Raw genomic sequence first — 23,573 nt, 5'->3', positions numbered from 1 at the left:
ATTAACCCTCGTGTCGTCCTGCGGGTCAAAATTGACCCGTTTTAAAGTTTGAAAATGTGGGAAAAATATGTATTTTCACAGGGAAACTTCTGATACCACATTTTCAACATTTTTTTGGAACATTTTTGGTGGGAAAAAAAGAAATGTTAAAAAATGTTTCTTAAGAACATTCACAAAAAAACTTTTTGTGAATGTTCTTAAAGAAAATATTAGAAGTTTTACTGATATACATGGAATCACTTAAGATATTTTTAGGATTTTTTTGGAAGATTTTTACTCATTTTATGAAAATATTTACAAGAATTTTCTTGCCAAATTTGGGGATTTTTTTTTTTTTTTAAATAATGCTTTTAAAGGAAACTTTTAAGGAATTATTGGAATTTTCTTCGTGAAGGTTTTGCAAATTTTCAGAAATTTGGGAACCTTTTTGCTGATTTTTTGGGATTTTTTTCAGACAAGGAAGCAATATTTTTTGGTGCCTGTAAATGAGGGCAACAGGAGGGTTAAACAGCCAGAAAGCATCTGCCACCCAACGCAAATGTTTGTATCGCGTCAAAATGCCAGCAAATAACCTCAAAACTACTCCTGCAAATGAAGCTGCATAAGACGCTCCGTTGGTCACGTATCAGGGGGTGGTGGTGGCATTTCCAGCAGAGTTTAAATCAGCTCCTGTTCACAAAGGATTGGCATGCATCAGTAGCCTCCCTTGAAGAAGACTGAAAATGACAAAATGTCATCCGTCACTGTCAAGTTTTAAATTGCTCCCAGCTAAGTTGATTGGAAGGCAGGAAATCAATCAGAAAAGTGATGGGATGCTTTGGCAAAGCATCCAGCATTAAGGTAATTCACAGTTTGTCTCTATGACCTCAAGGAAGGCAGGTTTTCTTTCTGATCACACATTGCTGCAGCATGAAGTCTGGAACCTTGTTAGCAGTTTAGAATAAAACGCTGCTTAAACGTTCATTGTAACCTCTGACCGTCTGTGTTCCTTTCTCTCCACAGAAGATGAACAGGTGTCAGCGGTCTGAGGGACAACAACGGACGTCTTTTTGCAGTAACTTGAAGTCCCCCTGGTTCGGGGTGGGCAGGATTAAAGAGACAGACCAATAGACTCATCATCAGTTACGTACGTGCCTGCCTCCTACACTCGGCTCTCCCTCCTAATCAGTGGATTCCTCTGCTCATCTCCCTCCCCTGCCTTAAAGCATCATGGGGGGTTGAATGACCCTGCATGCAAAAAATACTGTGAAGAAGAGACGGCGAGAAGGTCAAAGACGATGACAAAATGCCTGGCACTTTGGAAAAAAAAACAGCAACAACAACAAAAAAAAAAGGACTACAGAAACCTAACTGGGGCCGGGAGGGTCGACCCGGCAGCATCCACACTAAACCACACTGATGTCGCTGTTAGAAACGGGACCGGCTCCTGGAGACTGCCCCCCTACCCCCTAAATCCAGTGACAAACCCCCCCACCTGTTAACACAACGGCATCATGACGTGTTGAGCTTCATCTGCACTTTCTCATTTTCTACTTTCTAAGAAAACAGAACAAATTAAAAAAACAAGGAAACGGACTGTTGTTGAAGACGGAGAGAAATACCAGTTTGACTTGACTCTTTCATTTTCAACTTCCCGCTAGATTTCTTTTCCTTGTTTTGGCATTTTTTTTGTTTTCTTTGACTGATTGCACTCTGGGGGCCTGAAAAAGAGCAACCGAGTCGGAACATCGTTTCTCTCCCTGGACTGAAGCAACCCATCTGTTGTGGAGTGTTCGAACTTCTGAATCCAGTATTATCAAGTTCACTTGTTGGTTTGGAGGAGGGCTCGGTCAGGAGACACCAACATGCAGTGTACTGACATGCCTACACACACACACACACACACAAAATACATTTCATGTACCAGTGCATAGACAGAAAAAAAGAACACAGTTTAATTCTAAAACTAGCACTTTCAGCACAATCCTAGATGTTCCCAGACATTTGGCCTGGATAGCAGGGTATGAGTGAACCATATCTTCCTGTCCCACCTCAGAGCGTGTCTGCTTTAGATCTCAGTCTTCTCATCATCTCCTCGCTTTCTGTTACGCTGAGACTCTACTGTTTTGACGCCGACCTGCAGGTGATATCAAAAAGCACAGAGGTGATCGGCCACCCGCTGAAATCACGTGAGACCCCGTCATGTTGGGCTCTACAGATAAGCTAGCCGAAGCTACAGATTTCTGAATCGTGAGCAGCCAGCGACATTAGTCAAGTTGCCTCTCGTTCCTGAAGGAATCACAGACCAGCAGGGTTTCAGAAGCTGCCAATGTGTTCGTGTTGAGTGTACCTCTATCAATCTTACCTTTGCAAAAATGATCTTGTACAGAGTCTTAGAATACACGTTTCCCTGTGAAAAATGAAAGTATCCACTAATTGAGATTCGGCTTTTTTCCAACCCCGACACACGCCACATCTTGTGAATGTCCAAAGCGCCTTATGATGCCATGTTTGCATACGTTTCTTTGCATCGTTGTTCCCAATGAGAATCACCTGGTGGAGTGAAATGCCTTATTCAAGATACTTTCCCTGACTTTTTTAATATGTTAAGACTCGGTACAAGATGAAGTGGAGCATTTTCTTTCGGGTTGGTTTGTGGCTTCAGACGGTATCATCAGACTTGGACTGCGACCGTTCTTCTCTATTACAGTGCAGTAGATCTTTTTGTCTGCTGCACACAGGGTGGTGCATCCTTCCCTCTGCTGTCATGCTACTAGATTCATCCTCAAACTCTCCTCGCCTGTTACAGACATCAGCTGGGTGGATGCTGTATTTATATCGCTAACGCCTGCATCCAGTTTTCCACCATATCCCGCCATCAATGGAAGTGACTGAAGATTTTTTTTTTTCTTAAACTCCGGTGGGGAAGTTGACATGAAGGTTTTTTTTTCAAGGCTGCCAATCAGAACAATTATAAATCCAATTGTCAAAAATGTAACTTTTTTTTGTTTTCTTCCATCACTGAGTCGCACTGATCACATTGATCAGTCTTGGAAACTACAGACTGAGGAAACAGATGAATGAGTGCAGTGTTTTCCACTGTGTTCTGTGACTACACACTAATAATTTCAAAGGTTTCTTTTTGTTATTGTAATTTTTTTGTAATGGCTGCAGATAGATTGTTAATAATTTGTTTGTAATACAGTGGTGACATGCATCATTCACTTTCATTCAACTCTGAAGATAGTGTGCATATTAGCGGGCCGAGTCCTATTTCGAAAAACAAAAAGTTGCACAAAAATGTACAAGCGTAAAGATAAGTGTAGTGGGTAGAACTGCTACTCCGTTTGATGTGTGATGTCAGTGAGAAATGTACATTTAGCTGGTGATGACCTTCTTTTCTTCATTCTTTCTTGTACTACTTTGACCTGTATGTCTTTTAAAAAGACAATTGGTGGAGTATGTATCAGTTGTTTTTGTATTTTTAATACAATAATTGTAAATATTGGTTATATTTTTGTTCAAATGTACTATGTTTATGCCTCAACATCCAGTTTATATGAAGCTGGGAATCAATAAATACTGCATAAAGAATCAACACCTAGGTTTAAATGCACTTATTCATTTCTTCTGCATTTTGATGTCCTTTTTTTGTTTTGTTTTTCTTCCAAGGTCATTTTTCTTTCCGAGGTTTTCCCCCTGATACCGTCTAGTGTTTGCACAAGTCATGGAAGCAACTTGAAAAGTGTAACGCTCATACTTTTCTATCTGACCGCAGTGTGTCAGAATTAATAAAAAAGAGATATTGAAGTCTCCCCTTGCTTTTATTTACTTGTTTGTTATTGTCTTGTTATCTCGAGTCGAGAGAATAGCGCAGGTCTCCGCTCTCATTTTTTTACTATTCTAATTTATTTCATTTCTCGCTCGCTTCTTTCATTAGCTCTTTCATTTTCTAATAAAATCCAACAACTCCAGCCCACGTCTCCATAATAAGAAAAATGAAATGATACGAAGCTTATTACCTCTGGCCACTGCTTTGGAAATACCTGCTGCTTTTGTTTCGTTATTCTGCGAGCAATGCATTTAATTCCTATCTTCTTTTTCGACATTAATGCTGAGAATTACTTCTATTTTTATTCACTAGGAAGATTCAAAATAAGAGTTACTACCGTTCAAAACCACAGTCGTCTGCAGTAACATTGTATAAGTATAAAATTACGTTTTTTGAAAAATTATACTTTTGAAGAGCATGAATGATTAGTTTTTCATATTATCTGCTTTAACCACAAGAGGGCACTGTTGCTTTTATAATTACGCTCCGGACTGGACATAATGTTGGGGTATAAATGTGTCACTGTGATTGAGAAATCTTCACTACAGGCCTCATTTTGATGGGAAAAAAGAAAAGAATATGCTCGTTACAAGCCCACTCCATCCACAAGATAAACAGCTTTGACATTATCATCATCGGCTGGTGTCGTAAAGCTTCCTGTTTATCGGAGCGTGGGTTCAGATGAGGAGATGCCCTGCGCTCCTACGCTTTGACATTCCGGCTGTAGCTTTGTTACGCCAGTAAACACCACATCACACCTCGACATTTCCAGTCCTCATGAATAATGCAGTTAGATGGTCCTGCTTTCCGCTATCACAGAGCCGAGGGCCCCGATTTTTCACACTCTCCAAAAAAATAACCCCTGATACACTTCCCCACTGCAAATACAATGAGCTGCCTGCACACACACACAAACTTTCAGCCTAGTAAATAAAGGTAAAAAATGTTTCCCTGCTACACTTCTGTGTCTGTTCTCAGACTCATACAGAGAGAAATTCGGGAGATGTGCCATATTTTTGCCAAATTCCAATAATGAGTGTTGTTTTTAGGCTTCCAGGTTGATTTCGGAAGACAGACACCCTCTCTGCTTTGAAAATCAGGCTTAAAACTACTTTTTGATAACGTTTATTGTAGAGCAAGCTCAGTTGTATCTTTCCTCTACTCTCCATATCTTAATATGCCACCACTGCATGTTATTTTCTTTATGTATTCTTTCTCCTGTAGTTCGACTTCTGTCCTCTCTAAAAAACTCTGGTCCTACTGGAGCTACATCTGCGATCACTGGCCTCATCAACCTGCGTGTATCTATTGTTACACTGGTCAAGGCAGACGACCACTGTCCCCAAACCTGGTTCTGCCGTAAGTTTCTTACTGTTAAAAGTACATTTTTTCTTGCTCAAAGGGAATTGTTGGGTTTCTCTCTCTAATATTACATTAAATATTATCTATAAAGTGCAATAAAATGACTTAAGTTGGTGCTAAATAGATCAAATTCAGTTAAATATAATTATTAGGTTCTCTGAAAAATACCAACGCAGCTACAGGGATGCTGATGTTGTCTGCAGTATTTTTAGATATTTTGTTTCCACGAAGATGCCCGACGTTTTTGTCTACGCAAGCTACGTTACAAGGGCCATAGTGCATGTTCTAGTCAGTAGTGTTCATACGTGGTTCTCCCATGTGACTCCTGCAGAATACAAAGTCAAATAATAGCAGGTAATAGCTTTAGATGGCTCGAAAAACAACCAAAGCACCACTGAACACATTGAAAAAGTTAGTGGCGCTTTGCAAATTCATATGTTTTTTCTTGTGTTACAGAACCCCCAAGTTCCAGAAAGGTTGCTGCTTCCCAGCTGTTATTAGGCAGTTTAGAGTCTGGTCCGTGCAGCTGCAGGCTTGTGTCCACATTTATTTGATTTACTTGGACTGGAAACTTGATAGTGATTGACTGCTTGGCATTTATTTATCATTCCTCATGAATCGTGGCCTTACCGCAAAGCAAAAATAACTTAAAATACGTATATATGCATATAAATATTTTTTTTCTAATTTCCCCACAAAACGAACAGAGGTACAGCCCTAACGCTGACAAATCATGTTTTCATCGTGAAAAAGTGTCTGAAGAAAAAAATATATTCTCACTGCAGTTGCCTGCATTAGAAAGATAAGTGTGACTGACACGAGAATGGATGTGGAGCCACAACAGCAAAAACAGACCCCGAGCACTGCTGCTGCATGAAATTACAGAGGAAACACTGCTGTAATCTGTGTCCGACAGTAAAGCCGCCCCCTGAATACAGTTACAGGCGATGTGTTTACAACTCGCTTGGCCCTGGAAGTGTGCTGCGCCCTCAGAGGCACCAGGGGGCACTCTTCACTATGAAATGCCGCCAGATGGACCTGTCCACTCTTTCCCTGGGCAATGGGCCTTATCAAGGGGTAGCAGGCAGCCAATGGTCTTCTGTAGATAGCCGGCTGGTTATGTGTGTAAAGCCCGGGCCCAGAGTTGTCGACCGTGTTCAATCGAAGCAGCCGTGGGTCATATTATGGGACTGTCTGGATTCCTTTCATGGTAAATTGGATGAAGGCAGCAGCACTAGAGCTGAGGGGAGTGGAGATGTCACAGCGTTCACTGGGCTGTGTCTGGACTCCACGGGGCTACCCAGGCCCGAGCAGACAATTCAGTTAAAAGCTGTCGGAGTCGAAGAATTGAGAAAAAGAAAGATGAATAAAAGCTGCATACGCTCCTCTGCCCAGGTGCTTTCCTGTGCAGTTTGCTGTGGTATAATCAAGAGAAGGTAGGCGGCCTGAGAGGAGGGGATTCAAGAACACTTTCCATCCTGTTTTTTGTCTTGATTGATGGAATGTTCCATACGGTTCATAAAGGGACTCACGCTGTTTCCAGAGCCTGTGATTTAATATCATCCTATAATTAGTGTGGGTGCTTACCCTAGATTATTACATTTTATGATTTTCTCTGATATTTTATATGTAATTGGAAACAGTAACTGTTACACCACAGCTATCTTTGAAATATATCCAACATGAGAAACCATAAAAACCCCATTTCTCAATAGAAGATAGATAGATAGATAGATTCCTCCGTCCTTTCAGCTTTCCAAAGCACACTGCAGTCCTCCAGTAACAAACGATCAAGAGGCAATCGCCACTGTAAGAAGCCAACATTTTGACGTGCAGCAGTACATTTTAAAATCTTCTCACATCCTTAAAAAGAAATCAATACTACAAATCACAACAACAATATTTTTAGATAAACTAGTCAGATCTGTTGTTATCTTGCATCGATCGTTTGGTTATTTGTGAGAGAGGAACTGCTTCCTTGTGTTCTGCTGTTGATGCTGCCGTTCCCTCGACTCCGTTCTGGCTCTGGCTCTTGAGTCCCCACTGCTGTGGTAGATGAGCAGATAGTGAGCTCGGCGTCTGGCAGAGCACCTGCAAATGTGCGGAGATAAGAAGAGGGAGACACCCTATGAACAGCGTACAAAACCGTCCAGCACACTGGAGCAGATCGATCACTCTGAGGAACCTCTGGGGCTTTCTTTGTCTGTCTCTGTAACATACGGTAATATCAGTGAATCACTTGTGTTCAATCCTGAAGTCTGTTCAGAGTCAATGTCCTGTTTATCTATCTATCTGTCTGTCTGTCTGTCTGTCTGTCTGTCTGTCTGTCTGTCTGTCTGTCTATCTATCTATCTATCTGTCTATCTGTCTATCTATCTGTCTGTCCGTCTGTCCGTCTGTCCGTCTCTCCGTCTGTCCGTCTGTCTGTCTGTCCGTCTGTCTGTCTCACTGCTCCCAGTCTCACACACTCTAGTCATAAATAAATCTGTGACTTCCTGCTTCCTGTTGCCTCTGAGAAGTGTTTCGGTGGAACCTGTCGCTGCATGTAGTAATGACTCTCTTGCCATTCGTGGTGTTCGCAGAAGAAATCACAGAGTGGGAAAGCATCCCCTCGGCATCTGCTGTGGAGCAGAATAAAGGTCTGAAATTATTATGGAGAGGGATCAGAGCTGGACATTAAATTTTCACACATCAGTCTCAGTCCAAGAAGAATTAAAGATGAATTTAAAGTAATGGTTTGATGGGGGTTTTTTTGTTTTTTGTTTTTTTGCTGAGAGATGGATAAAAACACTGATAGCACTTTCAAATCTGTGCTGTCTATGAACTGCAACCAGCAGTTAGTTATCTTAGCTAAGCACAAGGATTGAGAGACCATAGACGGTGTATGAAGATGGACGAACCCTTCACACACAGGTTTTATTTTCTGAGGTTCAGAGTGGTGACACTGGCTGTCCCTGTCTTGGCAGTACCTGGCTCTACCAAACTAAATGTTCACTTCTCATGTGAAGTTCATTTGTACATGGTGATAAGTGGGGACTGACTTTATTTTGGAGCCAGCCTCCAGTGGCCGTTTAAGGAGCTGCAGTTTGTGGCTCTTTCTGAGTTCATTATTCAGCTCTTGAGGTTGCTCCCTGGTGGAAACTGGAAAACAGTCAAGAAAGAGTCTGGTACATGAAACCCCTGTTAGATACTTGTACACAGCTGCTCATGCCTGTCACACAGACTGCGATAACTAGGGCTGAACAACTAATTGAAATACTATCAGAATCACTATATTGCCACAGGAGCTGCATTTTTTCATTTTGCTGAAGTCCAATCTAAATGAAACACCATGATGCTGTGGAGATGCCCTCGTCTACAAATAATTTTCTTCAGATATAAGGGAAGATGCTTGTTTTGGTACAGGCTATATTTTATAGAGAGTAAACAGCTTGACTCGAGGGCAGCAAAAGCCTCTGCTTTGTACCCCGAAGCTCCCTAATGAACACATTATACTGTATCTGAGTGCTGATGTAAGTGAAGCAGCTGCTGGCTGGATGAATTCTCTTATCTGACTCATGGCAAGAAAGCAAATTATTTTCTATATTTATTAATTATTTCCAAATATATTCCATAAAATTTCAAATTAGTACTTTAAATTATATTTCAGTTCTTCTCAAAATGTCTTGGACTTGGATATTTAAAGCTTCAACTATTATGTGCGGCAACCAGTGAAGCATATTCAGGTTGGATTCGCTTGGACGCCAACCACGACATGCAGTCACATTCTGATGCTACTGTACATGTCACTAGACATTTCCCATGTTAGCACAAAGCTTTACATCCTGTCCAGAAACTGAATGCTGTAAACACATACGCTTTTTTGTAACAACAATGTGTAGGAAGCATGAAACTCAATAAGTGACTCATTCCCCGAGGTGTTTTCACAAGCTGTGTTCTGCTCCTTTTCATCGACCCCAAAGGATCCCATTTGATCGCTATCCAAGCTGTAAATATAGCTGAGGGCCATGCTTTGAGATGCTGTGAATTCAAATGGATCTTTTAAGGGAACAACCACCCATGGATACACTTACAAACCTGACTCACAATAAGCTAGTTGGCATGCAGATGCAGAGGCTGGCCCTCCATTTCAATGGCGTGCACTGGCGGAGTGTGATTAAAAGGTTTCACCCTACTGAGGGGTGATATTCTTAACAACTGACAAAAATGCGTTAGGAAGTCTATTATAAGGTAATAAGCCATGATTTACTGCCAGACACACAGGCTCTTCTGTCTTGTGAATTTTATACGTCTTGTAGGATTCGATATATGAATAATACAACCACACCTTGGGATCGTTGCCGGAAATGTCACAAGTAAAACTGAATGTCATAATATCTGATTCCTCCATGGGGATAATTAAAGTACCATAAATCTTCTTAGTTGAATGTTACCACAACATAAGCAAAGATCTTTAAAGTATTAATAACTTCACTGATAATCCATTGTGACATTTAAATGAGCCACACGTTTTATAGTGGGGCTTACAGTAAACTGTTTGCTGGACTTGGTGTTGATTTTGCTAACTGGTGTGATCCACAAGCAAGCAATATGGTAGCTCACAATAATGACAATAATATGACTCCTAAAAAGCCTACATCTTGACAATATTGTCAAGATGTAGGCTGACCTCATATTTTCGTACATTTATTAAACTAAACAATAACAACAACAACAATAACACATATTAAGATGAATAACAACAAGACAAAACAAATAAGAGGGTTAAATGTGAATGATGGGAAAAGGAAGGAAGAGAACACAGTATTTTAACGTAACACTGGGATTAATATTATGCTTGAAATCTGGTGTTCTGAGGGAAAGGGGAAAATAGACCACACCTGAAAGCAGCCGTCAATTTGGTAGTAGGCTAATGTGATCGCCTGTGAATTTTATCTTTGAAAAGATAATTTGAGAAAGTTGCACCAAGTTCCAGTGACTGAAAGGTACTTGTGTGCCGTGATGATGATGATGATGCTGCTGCCTCAGTGGATGGTCCGGTCGGCCTTTGTTGATGTGGGTCAGAACAGCGGTGGACAGAGTGGAGCCTCAGAGTCGGGGGAACTCGATGGTAAAGGAGAGCTCCTTCTTCGAACGTAGGTCTCTTGGCTAAAGGAGGATTCTTCCAGGAGGACTCTTGGTAAAGGAGGACTCTGATGGTGCAGGACTCTAGGTGGTAAAAGAGGACTCTAGGTGGTAAAAGAGGACTCCAAATGGGGCTTTCAGATGTGTTCTTTTAAAGTGGACCTTTGCATATCATTAACTCAGCAGGGTTCTGGTACATTCTCTGTCAGGGAGGGCTGATGTCCAGATGTCCCTCACAGAGTTACATTTTCAGGTAATTTTTGTGGTGTCTGTAACTCCAAAAATATTGCAATATGGTGAACAGGATGTATCTGGGTGAAATACTGACAGAAAGGGGATCAGAATGATACTAAATATGATCATGTGGATGACAGACATGTTAATTATCATATTGATACTAATCAGGAGGAATAGAAGATTAAAGGCAAGGCAAGATGTAGATTGACCATGAAGTTATTGAAAAGTTCACTTGTTCTGTGAAATGGATGTACATCAAAAGGAATTTATTCCAGAATTGTGAGATGATTGTCTTTGTTGGTTCTGATGTGAGTTCAGAGTTCCTTTGTCAGTGAGTAGAATGTCTTTGAAGTTGTCATCTAGGTTCCTGAGCCCCCCCTTCAATGGCTCAGGAGTCATTCTGAATGTGTGTTGACAGCCATTTGGTCCTGATAGTGGCTGGGGGTCTGTGTAGGTAAATCCCTTAAAGTCTGGTCTCGAGCTCTTCTGCTGATTCGTTACTTCGTGCCCTCGTACCAGATCTGGAGAGCGTCTTGCTTGCAATGTCTTGGTGTCTCAGCTCCACTGATCAAAGCCAGCCTCGTCTCCACTGTGGCTGGTGGATCCTACAGTTGTGCGCAGAAAGATCTGCATGACAACTAAACGCAGCTAATTCACAAATCAACTAAACAGTTGTACTAAAAACCCTACAGATAATAGCGTATCAAAGCTGTCTTGATTGGAGCTCTAAACAAATGTTCAGCATAAACTAGAACTGCTGGTGGCAGAATAACTTTAATTTATTTCATGTTGTTCCATTCCATTACAGGCTGTTTAGTAAATGGCACCTTCTAAAGCTGGCGCGAGGCTTGACACACATTTTCTAATCTCCTTATACATGGAAATTCAAAAATCAAGTCGTTTATAATCATCAGTATCAGGCAATTTTTCTCGATGTTGGCTAATGGCGACATCCCATGTAGATGCCATTACTGTAATCCAGCGTTCAGTATTCCTCCTCCAGGCTAAAGTGCTGTATTATCCAGCTGCTGTGACAGTCCTCAAAACAATGAGCTGACATTCACCTCCCTTCTGAACCACTAATTGGCTATTAGGCCTAACTGGGTTTGAAGGGCCACGAGCGCTTCCCTCTCACATCACGTCCGACCTCTGATAGGTCGGCTCACCTCCACACCGTCTTGCTGCGCTGGCAATCCGACGAGTCACTGGTGCCGGTCAATATTTGGAACGCAAGTCATTCGAGGATAAGTGGGAGGGCCTGTCAAACGCTGGGCGTGCTGATGTTTTTCTGTTTCCCTGTGGTTGTTCTGTGTGCTTGACTCATTAGTCAGTTGACAGAAAATGTAACATCAGAAACTTTGATAATCAGTTGTTGGATGTTTCCAGGCTGCAACTTCTGAGATGTAAAGATTTGCTGCTTTTCTATGTTCTAGACTGTTTATAGCTGAATATCTTTGGGTTTTGGTTGAACGAAACAAGCATTGTGAAGGATCACTTTCAAGTCTTAGAAACTGTGATGGAAAAATGTTATGGCTTAAACTAATTAAAACAATCAGTAGTCTTGTAACATTAAATTGTCATATTACAATGTTGCTTACCAGCAGTGTTAGAGTAATTTGCACACTACTGCACCTTAGTTTTAGTTATAGTTTTAAATTAGTTATAATTAACAGTCACTTTAAGTTGCGCTTTAACCACAGGCTGCTATTATGGACACTTTAGAGACAATTTCAATGTGATTTTAGCCGCAATACATCTCATAGATGTGCGTTCTGAATTATATTCTTTTTTTCCCCTCTGTTTTGTTATATTCCTAGAGAAACGCCCTCTAATTTTGCCTGCACTATGGTGATACATACCGCTAAATGACAATAAAGGTTGATTTGATTTGATTTGTTTATGAAAAAGTTTATATCACTCTTACATTATCATCATGTAAGTCAGTTATTTTGATATTTCACGCTATAGGCATGTAGGTCTGCGATGATTTCAAGGCTGGTTCCTGTCAAGTCACATTTATGTTTAACGCACTTTAAACAAACAAGTTTTCACTTGGTTGCTTGGCAGAAAACAAAGGTCACACATATAGATCAAAACCAGGGAAAATCAAACACAGGATAGATGTTGTTGGAGGTACTGTACAGTGGTGTTTTCATGGTCGGATTCACTGAAAGCCCACATCTAAAATGCAAGACTCATTGCACACGAGCACATGGTCGAGGATGAACAAAAGGTAAACTCACAGGTCACAACATCAGACGGCTCTTTCATGTCCGTCAGTGCTTAGAAATGGAGTTTGGTCCACATCGAGGGACGTTGCTGAGGCCTGGCTGTCAGTGCTTCTTAGTACAACCAACCATATTAATCTGCGGCTCTTTCCACATGACATAAAGCCGCCATTAGTTCTGCTGCTATTTCTGTTTCTCTCCATAGACACCAAAAAACCATTGCAGCCAGGTTTAATTACAGGCTTATTATCTGAGTGGTCCTTTGAGGTGGAAAGTAGTGGGCTGGGGACAAAATAGATGTACCGGCTAATGAGTAAAATTATGAATTACTTCCCATAAAATATATTTAAGCTATAGATGGTTTATTAGTTAAACGTGTGTGTCCTACTTTTAAAGGTATCGTCGCCTGAAGCTTTGGCGATGCTGCTTTATTAACCTTCATCTACAAAATAAATAAATAAATAACGACCTGCAGATTAACTTTGTGCCAATGACCGGAACAAAAACAAGTCTGGCTTGATTTCCGCAGAGCTGATTTCATCTCTAATGTCATTTGAAAGGCTTTTCATAATCAATATTTAACATGTAATCATGGAAGGGTGTGTTGGAGCTGAAACTGCCTCCAAACCAAACTCTTATTATGCACCAATTTTATACTTGAAAGGCTTCCCCCTACAGATGGTCAATAATTCATCATTAAAAGCAAGAGGTGACAGAGCACATCTGAATTTCATACACTTGTCAAATTTATATAATGCATAAATCTGAAAAAAGTGCCGACTCATTGCACGGTGAATTTGCTTAAAAGGTCAAGAGGTGCGCAGCTGGTTTCATATGCACAGCGAGATGAATGCTGAAAGAACATTTCCCTGCAGTAAACCTGTAAATCAGTGTGCACGGTCGACTGTACATTTCACACTGTCTGCTGGTGGTCTAATGGGTCCATATGCATCATCATGTCCATCACATTTTGTTCCCGCGTTCACGCTGAGACATTGCTTCACAGAACGACTTGAAAGCTTCTGGACACGTGGATAGATAATAAGGTAAAGAAAGAAAAAAACGTTCTCCGGTCGTTTCTTTAATTTGCCTGGCATTCTCAGTGCTCTCTTTGCAGCGAGCTTCAGCCACTGTTGTGTACTGTGGTAGGCTGGGGAGGCAGCACAGCAGCGGGGGAGGCAAGCAGCATAAACAAACCGGTGTAAAAAAGCTGTGGACAGCCTGGAGGCATCAGCAGAAGGGAGGATGAGGACTAAACTGAACTCCATCTTAAGCAACATCTCCCACCTCCTCTGTGGTGGGCTGAGAGCTACAGACCATCTCCAGTCTTTGCTGCAGCATCACAAAGCATGAGACAGAGTGCTGTAACCGGTCTTGTGTAATAGCAGCAAATTCCTACTGTACAGTGCTTCCAGTCCAACAGACCACATGCAGCTTCAGCACACTAGCAGGGAGCTAAGTCAACTTAATCGATCCAACAATCGACTGAAGATAAAACCACAACAGTCAAAATAGACTAGAAACACTGGGTAATGGGTAAACAGTGAGGATGGCATCACCTGAAGGTAACATGTTTGACCAACAAAATTATCTTTAAAGCTCACTATTTTACAAATCATGTTGTTTAATCTACAAACACTCATGCTAACTCTGTGACTTTTCTTTGTATTCTTGGCTGAACTCGGTGTCTGAGCCTCTTTGGTCATCTAACACCAATGACAAGGTGCCACTGAAATATCTTTTTATGTTTTACACGGCTGATTATATTAAGCACCTTAGCGATACTTCTGGAAGTTGTGATAGGCAGTATTTTCTGCTATTTTTGACAAGTAGACTCGGTGATCAATGTATAGTGATTCAGGCTTTAAAAAGAGCAAAAGAAAGGCCCTGGTGCTGCATTTTGTTAAAAAAAAGTCATTTTCCAGGGTCACAGTTTCTGATGGACTGTGTCAGAAAATCTGAGCTTTTCTAGATGTTATTCAGTGTTTAAAGAAGGTGAAAGAAATGCAAAGTACCTACTGAATATATCTTTTTATTTTCTTCTTTAAATTCCAAGTACTGGTAACAGAAGGAGTAGCAGAATGAAGGTCACCACTTGTGACCCGGTCATCAGAAACCATGACCCTGCTGAGGTTGGAAACTTATCTAGCATCTAAATTTTGTCAGGCACTTGGTCTCAGTAGCACTTTCTGAAGGACGAAAATACTATTGTTGCTTGAGACAACAGGGGCAATGGCTCTACTTAATTTATTAAAATGAAAATGAGCTTTTTAGTGTGTTTTTTTTTTTAATCATCCACTACAGTGAGTTGGACTGTAAAAGCTGCAACACGAGCCTGCTTTTAGTTGGTATTTCTTTACATGTTGGAACATTAGATGCAGCAAATTATCCAGTAAGAGTTTTGCTCTGTACCTTTGTATGCACTAACATCAAACAGAGAATTACTTTAATCTTGTAAAAAGGCTTGTTTAACAGCATTCCAATTCCTTTTACACATTGTCCTGTAAATATGAAGCAATTTTCACAACATTATGAGAACTGGATCTTGTAAGTATGATAATTATGAGCTCCTTTCTCGAAACAGTATATAAATACATACAGGTGATAAGTTAAAGGAAAAACCAGAACCTTTTCCTCCTACAGTGAGAGGATCTGGTGGCCCTGATTGAGGGTATTTTGCTGGCATGGTTTCGGTGCTCTTGCCTCTTTTGAGGGGAAGATCACTGCAAAATAAAGCAAAGTTTCTCTAAGAGATTACTTTTATCCTACGATGGCATGAGGAGTCTGTTAATGCTTTGGTGAGCATGAAACTGATTTGAATAATGTACTAAGGTGTTTGGGATCACCAGATCTCAACCCAGTTAATAAACACTGAACATTTTGGACAATTTGGAAAGTGCTCACGATCAACATTATCAAAATAAAAAATGAGGAAACGTGTTTTGAACTGAATTAAAGAATGGTGTTTAATCCTTTGAGCAGAGTCCCAGAGACTTGTAGAATCAATTGATATATACATACAGATATGTTCCTTTAATCTATCACCCATATGTATCTTTACAGCTTTACATGCAGCCTAAATGGTGGTCACAGAATATACAATATTCTACAAAAATGTTATTTTTTAACATTGGTTAAGCTCCAAGCAAGCTTTATGAACAAGTGTGGACAAGCTGCAGGAATTTGTGTGAATATGAAAAAAATGAAGCTGCCATCATGGATTACAAGTAAGAAAAGCATCTGTTCATAAAGAAAGCTATATGAACAGAAAATATAAGATCACAAATGGAACTAATGTTAGAGGGCCAGTGAAATACTAACATTACTGACACTACTGGTGTCAGGAAGTCCACACATCTGAGGCTATACTCACAAATATTTTATATGTTATATATATTTTATGAATAGCCCTCAATCTCAAAAACAATAATAATGAAAAAATAAAAATATTATTGATCAAAAAGTGCAAGTTGCCTTTGTTTTGTCTCCTTGTGTATCATGCACATTTTTCATGAGCATATTAGAGAGAGCACAGTGGTTCTACGACTTGTTGGTATATGAATTCACAACCCCAAGACTGAAAGGCGGTGAATATAGGAAGCTTCTTCAAAAAGAAAGAGGATGAAGGCAACGAGGCACAGGCGATGCTAGAGGAGGTGGAGGAAGAGTTATCTCCTGTTGCATCAGTTGCCATGAGGCCAAACATGAACACTGTTTTCAGTGTTCTTTTATCAGCAACACAGACAGAAGATGATTATTAGTTATTTATTTGGTTGTATTGTGTTGTAGGACTTTATAGATTAACTGTGTCTCCTCACCAGCACCTGCATGTCTCCTCATAAACTATATAAGCGATTTGTCACACAAATTAGTATTAATTTAAGCCTCTTGGTAAAAAAAAAAAATTAAGATGAGTATTAATCAACACTTGCAGCATCAAGTGACTCTAAGTTGCTGTAGTTAGATATCATTAGGCTAAACATGGGCAGAATACAGTATTATTTGACATCAGATTTACTCTGATTGTTATGAATTATTTAATTGGTGTATTGTTTTTTTCCTACGTCTCTTATCTTGTGACTATTTAAAGGCTTAATCACCCAAATCACTACTAAATAAAATAATTATTTTTAAAAAAATGATATTATTAACCTGTAGAATGTACTGGTCTAATTAAGTTGGTGCAGTTCTGGTCTAGCTCAGTGCTACAGAAATGTTTTGGTCACACTTTAACGTATGATTACAACTATAAACCATGAAGAGTAAGACTCATTCAAAGACACTCAGTTTTAGAACCACTGCTCTGGCTGGCCTGCACTCACTGCAATATTAATGTGGCCTCAGTACAGAAAGAAAGTGGGATAACCTTACTGACCGCACTGTCTCACATTTTATTTTCTTAAAATAGTGCAATTTGGTTTTTAAAACCAAATGTGTCTGCCCTTCTTATGTTCCAAACAAGCCTCAAAGTTAATTCCAATCCTCTCTATTCCGCTCCTACATAATGACGGGTCAGTGAACTGCTCATTTTAAGCCTGATTAACAGCACCTGTTTGGGAGTGGCTACCCTGCCAACCTGGGCTCGCACCAAAACTCCACCGAGCAGGCTCTCCACACTAAGGTAGTAGCATTTTAATTTTTCTGTGCTGTATTTTAGTCATATATAATATAACATACAAGCAACGGCTACAACTTAAAAAGCAAAACAAGTTGTCTCCTAACTTTAGCTGTTGCGCTAATGGCGTCAACTCGATAATTAGCTAACTAGCTTAGCTGCAGTCAGCCGGCAGCCTCGGCTAGCTAACACCCATACAGACGAAGCAAGAAGCTCAAATATTACTCGAAATACTCAAAAGGGCCGTTTAGTAAGTAAGACACCTTAGTTGTTTCAGTTTGCTGCTATTTCAGTTGCTAACAGCTGTAAACAGCTGTTGCACTTAATAACTTGCGCTAGTTACTCGTATAACTGTCCAACGGCTTCACCCCAAGCAGGAGGAAATCAAAGAAAATCCTCAAAGGTTTCTTTTTCTTGCAGGCTGCACTTTTTGGACCAGGACTTCACTGCGTCTCTTTAAGACGGTAAGAATTTGCTTGTTTTGTTGATTATTTTCAATTCATGTCCTGGCTGTGTTCATATGTGTTTGTGTGCTGCTTCTTTGCTTTTCCATGTAGCTTTTCTAGTGTGTGTCTCAGCTTCTTCTAGCTGATAATTTCTGTTTTGAATGTCGTTGCTTTTGTTATTAGTGCTTGTTTGCGTTGGTATTAATTATGGAGGACCGTGCTTTGTTGTGGCTAAGCTTATTGTTCATTTGTGGTTGGCAGGTGTTTTTTTGTTTGTTCGCATAGTGGAAATATGAGTAGTCATATTTGAGTATTATGGACACAGCTGCCTCTACATTTCCCAGTGTTATTGCCATTGTTTTTATGGGTTAAGCTCGAAAAGGCTAATATTGTACTGTACACAGGATTTTAATATGTCTTGCACACAGAATTCTGTTAGTTTCAGGTTATATTTCCTCCCTGAAAATCCCAAAATACCATCTGTGCATGAAGCATAGGTAGCTGTGTTCAAATGTTCACCACAGTTTATATTTGGGTTAAAGTTATAGAAAAAGAAATCCACTCAAAGCAATGTGACAGCTTGCTGTACTGTTCTGCATATCATAATTACATCTAAATTACAGAGCTGCTGTTGGTTTCCTTCAGCTGCGATGTTAAATCACACTGATTGTCGTATTCTGATGATCATCATGCCTCATGACATTTAAGCCGTGACAATTTTTATATAGATTCAGATATTTTTTTGAAATCCATAACCTCTAATATGTGCTGCATGATTCATGTTTGCATTGCTCTTGTTAGATTGGTTGATTTACTTGCTAATTTATTCTAAGCAATGTATGTATGCTTTGTCGGCTGTAGCTTGTGTGCAGCTTGTTAGAAGGTTTTTTATATTATCATTAATAGTTGTACTGTGAACTGTGTTAACCCTGATTGTAACATATGATGTTTTCATGTATAAGCTATGCATTTACCACACCCATCATACTTTTCTTATTTCTGCTCTTCACTCACACCCACATTCAACTTTATTCACTCCCATTTACTTGCATATCATTATCCTGTAACCCACCTGTATAAATAAAGAATGATAGGGACCACCTCTTTGTAACTTACACGAGAAGTGTCTCGTTGCACTGAGTGGGTTACCCTTGCTGCAAGTACAGAGAAGCCTCCGTGTCGTTCATCACAGCGAGCGGTTCCTGGTTGGAGAGTGAGCCGCCTAAGAGCGCTCCTCTCTGACACAGCTAATAAGTAGTAGATCCCACATGATAGCTGTCATAGGTTCTATATGTAGCATGATTTTACAGGGAAAATAGTCTACGTGGGTGAGGATTGATGAAGTCAAACTGCCTTCAACTCTGCACATGTTCTGCATTGATATAAATCTGTGAGGTAGCTGAACGAAATAAGTCCGCCACCAAGATTGTAATGATTCAAGCAGTATATGTCAGGATTTTAAAAGCAAAGTTGGAACACGTATTTATAATGATGGGTAGTATACGCTATAAATGCTTCATTTTTTAGCATTTTTTCAAAGAAAGTGGGCTTATGGATGCGGTTTACGTATGAAACTTTAAATTGCATATATGTTACATCTATGGAGCTGCAGATGTCCCAAAATATTGTATATTTTTTCATGTAATCCTTTGGGAAATTTGTATTTGCTACAGCAAAAGTAAAAATAAAGTTCTTCAATATTGATTTGCATTTAAAAATGTACTTCTGAGCTCTGCACACTGTACACTAAATAGTCTAATACCATAAATTATGATACACACAAGGCATTTGACAGCATATTTTATATATACCTCTTTTTCCTAGTATACAGAACCAAATGTACACTGATGTACACTGGTTTGAACAGTGTTTGGAGATGGGTTGGATTGTCCTCCCCCCGGGAAATTTAGAGCATCAAATACTTAGTTTCCTGCTTTCTGGTTTATTTTTATGCACCAGTTTGTGTCTATTCATGGTAATTAGCTAAAGGAAATAACAAAATTCCAGAGCAATGAGTAAATGTTACAGCATTTTCCCAAAATGCTACAAGTCATTTGCTTCTGTCATATTTTTGTGGGTGGACAAATGCATGTGTTCTGGATATTGAGGGGGATGTGTCTCCTGCATCCCCCACCTCATATCTACACCCATATAGTGCTGTATACACTGCTATAGGCATGCATAGATACATGCATGCATACAATATAAACAGCAATATATGTTTTAGGTAACGAGGCCGGTCGTATGTGTTTTATGAATAATTTATGCAGGCTGTGCCTTATTAACATTATTTTCCCAGTAGGTTTCACTTCTTCACTGCTTTTTCAGCAGCTTAATTTTATTTTTCCTCACATATAATTGGAAACATATTTTTCTGCTCATGGTGGTGGTACAGAAACTGTAGGGGTTTTTCTTGCCATCTTTTCCATGCTGCTGCTGTCTTGCTGTTCCCTGTCATGCTTGTTGCTTGAAAGCAGTGAAGTTGTAACCAATGAACAGACCATTATGACAGCTGTTCATATTATCAGACTATGACAGGTCTTAGTCTGTGGAAACACTGAAAATATACCTTTAATACAAGTCTTAATCAGACTGTAACATGACTATGATTGCATGGTTAGACTGCAACTGTGGTTGTGGTTACTGTCCCATAAAGCTCTTCACACTTCTTGAAAGCCTCAAACATTAGTCATCTGTAGTTGTAATCAAAATGGCTTCCACATCGAGATGCTATGTGACCCTCATCCAGAGGTGGAAGCCTTATACAGCATCCAGAGTACAACCTGCCTATTTCCCCTCCGCTGTCTTTGGAGAACAGCCAATCATCTCCCTGATATTAGTATTCCTGCATCCTGCCTTGTGTTATTTTCACCAGCTGCCCACCAAATATCTGAGTTGACGTGCGCATTTAAATGATGTCCACTTTGAGTTATCCCAGCACATTAGTGTCTAGACAGCAGCTTTCGCACAACATTAAGCCAAATTCAGAAAGTATGACATTCACAGCATGATCATTATCAGGACTAGTTAGGTCTGATGTGAGGTTCAGAAATGTGAAAAGTTCAACTTAGCCTCTAATGCTGCTGCTAATATAGAATCACTTAAACCTTAATGCTACATCATTAAATAAAATAGGAAGACAGGGAAGGAGAGAGAGGAAGGAAAGATGAAATACATTCATAAATACTGCAGGTCCCCAAGCAAAAATGAAGTACAGTATGTACATACATACAGTTCCAATTTATCTCTATATCAGAATATAATAAAGGCCTGGGGTAGCTCTGAGTCTGACAAATGGACCTGAACAAAAGAATTTTACATGAGCTGTGTGACTCAAATCTGTAAAATTAATCAGCATGTGGCAGAGATTTTTTTCCCCTGCAGACTTGCTGGAACTAATTTAGTGATGCTAAATGTTCAGTTACAGAAAAGAAAAGGAAAAAAAAAACATCACCAGGCTAGGCTCTGTGCAAAACTCACTGTTTTATCTTTTGGACTATTCAGAGGGGTGAAGTGAAGAGGGAGGTAGGTATTGTTTCTTTCTGAGATCTTGCTCACGGCAAAATACAGACTTTGGAGCACCCCACTATTTTGTGCTGCAATCATCGCGGATAACAGGTGAAACTCCAGCGACTCTCCTTCAGCAGTTCTTTGTACCAAGCACTTTCAAAAGTAGAAAACAAAAATTAGGAAGTTAAAATGGCATTATATTAGCTGTTGAAGCAGCGAACACCCTGCAGCTCTGAGCATAATGAGGAAAACATTATTAAACATGGCCGCTTAAGGAGCTGCCGTGTTTTTCAGCCTAACACTCCATATTAATACATGACACAGTCTGTAATCACAGAAAATAATAATTAGATGTTGCAAAGATGAATTATGCTGATGTAACTGGTACTTAATTACAAAGTTGAGAAGAATAACCAAAGTCTTGCAGCTTTTTATGTTACAAGTACTTGTTAAATTTCTTCTATTAGGACAACCAACAAGGCTGCACGCTAATGCCATTTTAGGATTTCTAATGGTGGACGTGTGAGGCAATACACATAACAAATCATTGATGTTTTTCATGCCACATTCATTCTTTGTGTTGACACAGTCCATTGTCCATTCCAAGTACAGTTGTATTCTGTTGTACACAGGATGTGCTGTCGCACTGCAACCAGCAATCCTATTCTGTAGAGATTATTTTCAGTCCATCACTTCATTGTTTGACCCATAAAATGTTCTAAAATTGTACCAAATGTGCAATATATTTCCCTAAAGTCCAATGTAGTGTCTTCCCAATCGCTTGTTTTGTTTTAAGCAAATGGAAAAAATGCCCAAGGATGTTCAATTTCTAATACTTGTAGCAAAGAAATGCTGCATATTCTCACATTTTAGAAGCAAATGGAAAAAGAGAATATTTGGTAATTTTCTGGAGAAAATTACTTTTTAAAAAACCATTTATTGCTGTGATTATGTAGTAGGGTTTGACCTTGACCAGCTTTTGTATTCTTAGTTCAATACCTAACAGTGACATTTTTGTATTCAAGCTAGGGAAGGGATTATACACTTTTTCAATTATTGTAATCAACTTAACGTTTGAGAATTTCTAAATTCATATGTGGTTTTGGAGAAATGTGGAGAATGAGCTGCACTTAAATGTCATTCTATGTAAATGTTTAGTCCTCAACGTCTTGTATTAGCTGACCAAGTGTCCAAAAAACCTTAAGATTTAGGCAGTTAGAAGAGGCACATTTCTTCACATTTTTGTTTAAAAATTGGTCAAATGCCATTTGTTTAAAAAGTTGCCAGTTCATTTTGTGTTGAACAACTAATCATTTACTCAACTATTTTTTTTTTGCATCTCGAATCAAAATGCACTGTAAAAACACACCTGTAGAATCTACTCAAACAGTATGCACTCAATTTGTTACTAAATTATACATACATTTTACAGTAAAATAATAATTTTCTCAGTGCTTTCCACAACTAATTACTTCTAAAGCTGTAATTTCAACTCAAGAATTTAGTGGGGATGGTGAGGACCTGCCTTAACTAACTTCCAGCAAATACTGCATTTCCTTACCAATAACTTTGACAGTGCAGTTAAAATATTGTAGTGCTGACTATTACCTATTTTTAATAACACATTTGCATAAATTAAATAAGTGTAAGAATGCATACTTTAATGTCAGTAGGCAACTGTTTTTCACTAATTTCACATCATTTAAACAGGGAGGTTTAGCTTTACTGTCCAGTATTGATTATATCAACATGTTGGGGTGTATTTTAGGATTTCTTTTTATGTCACAGTTGGTGCTGTTAACAAATAGGTATTGTAGGTAGAATTTATTCATTATTATTATTTTTTATTTGCTCACTAATTTGCTTTGGTAAAATGTGAAGGATTTAGATGGGTTGTATTTAAGACCCTTGTGGCCTGCTTACGTTGAAGCATATTGTTAGATTTTGTCCTAGTTTGTTGACACGACTTTATTATCGAGTGATCAGCTTCAACTTGACTTGCCAAACAGTTGTTGCTCATTAGCAGAGCGGAGGCTTGCTGTTTCTGCCAGATAAAAGCTGTATACGTCTTGTTTTTACTGATTTTTGTTTTTCATCTCCAAACGAGTGATGGCATGTATGGGTTCAGGGAAAATGTAACCTCATTATTTACTGAATTTAAGTTTTGAAATATCTGAATAAGATAAAATTGTGGAATGGCCGAGCTAATTAGAAAGCTGATATTTTGGCAATGTAACCCT

The 23,573-nt window shown here is 39.4% G+C and overlaps 1 protein-coding gene and 1 long non-coding RNA gene across 12 annotated transcripts in view; both read left to right on the top strand.

Moving 5' to 3' along the window:
* The window catches only part of rapgef2b (Rap guanine nucleotide exchange factor 2b), a 118,396-nt gene extending 114,590 nt beyond the window's left edge, over positions 1–3,806 (top strand). For all 11 annotated transcript variants that reach the window (XM_023279858.3, XM_023279855.3, XM_055016413.1 and 8 more), the window contains one exon: positions 1,003–3,806. Coding sequence is in view for 1 of the 11 variants with exons in the window: in XM_023279856.3 (XP_023135624.1) it covers positions 1,003–1,028 (26 nt within the window). In the remaining 10 variants the exon portion in view is untranslated. The remainder of the gene's footprint in view (positions 1–1,002) is intronic.
* Positions 3,807–17,319: 13,513 nt separating this feature from the next.
* Positions 17,320–23,573, top strand: part of LOC111574988 (uncharacterized) — a 31,807-nt gene continuing 25,553 nt past the window's right edge. The window contains exons 1-2 of the long non-coding RNA XR_002746689.1: positions 17,320–17,383; positions 17,798–17,841. This is a non-coding gene — a long non-coding RNA (uncharacterized LOC111574988). The remainder of the gene's footprint in view (positions 17,384–17,797; positions 17,842–23,573) is intronic.

The sequence above is a fragment of the Amphiprion ocellaris genome, chromosome 13 (genome assembly GCF_022539595.1).
Source record: "Amphiprion ocellaris isolate individual 3 ecotype Okinawa chromosome 13, ASM2253959v1, whole genome shotgun sequence".
NCBI lineage: Eukaryota > Metazoa > Chordata > Actinopteri > Pomacentridae > Amphiprion > Amphiprion ocellaris.
Note: the sequence above shows the minus strand (reverse complement) of the source record. Positions and strands in the feature narration are given on the sequence as shown.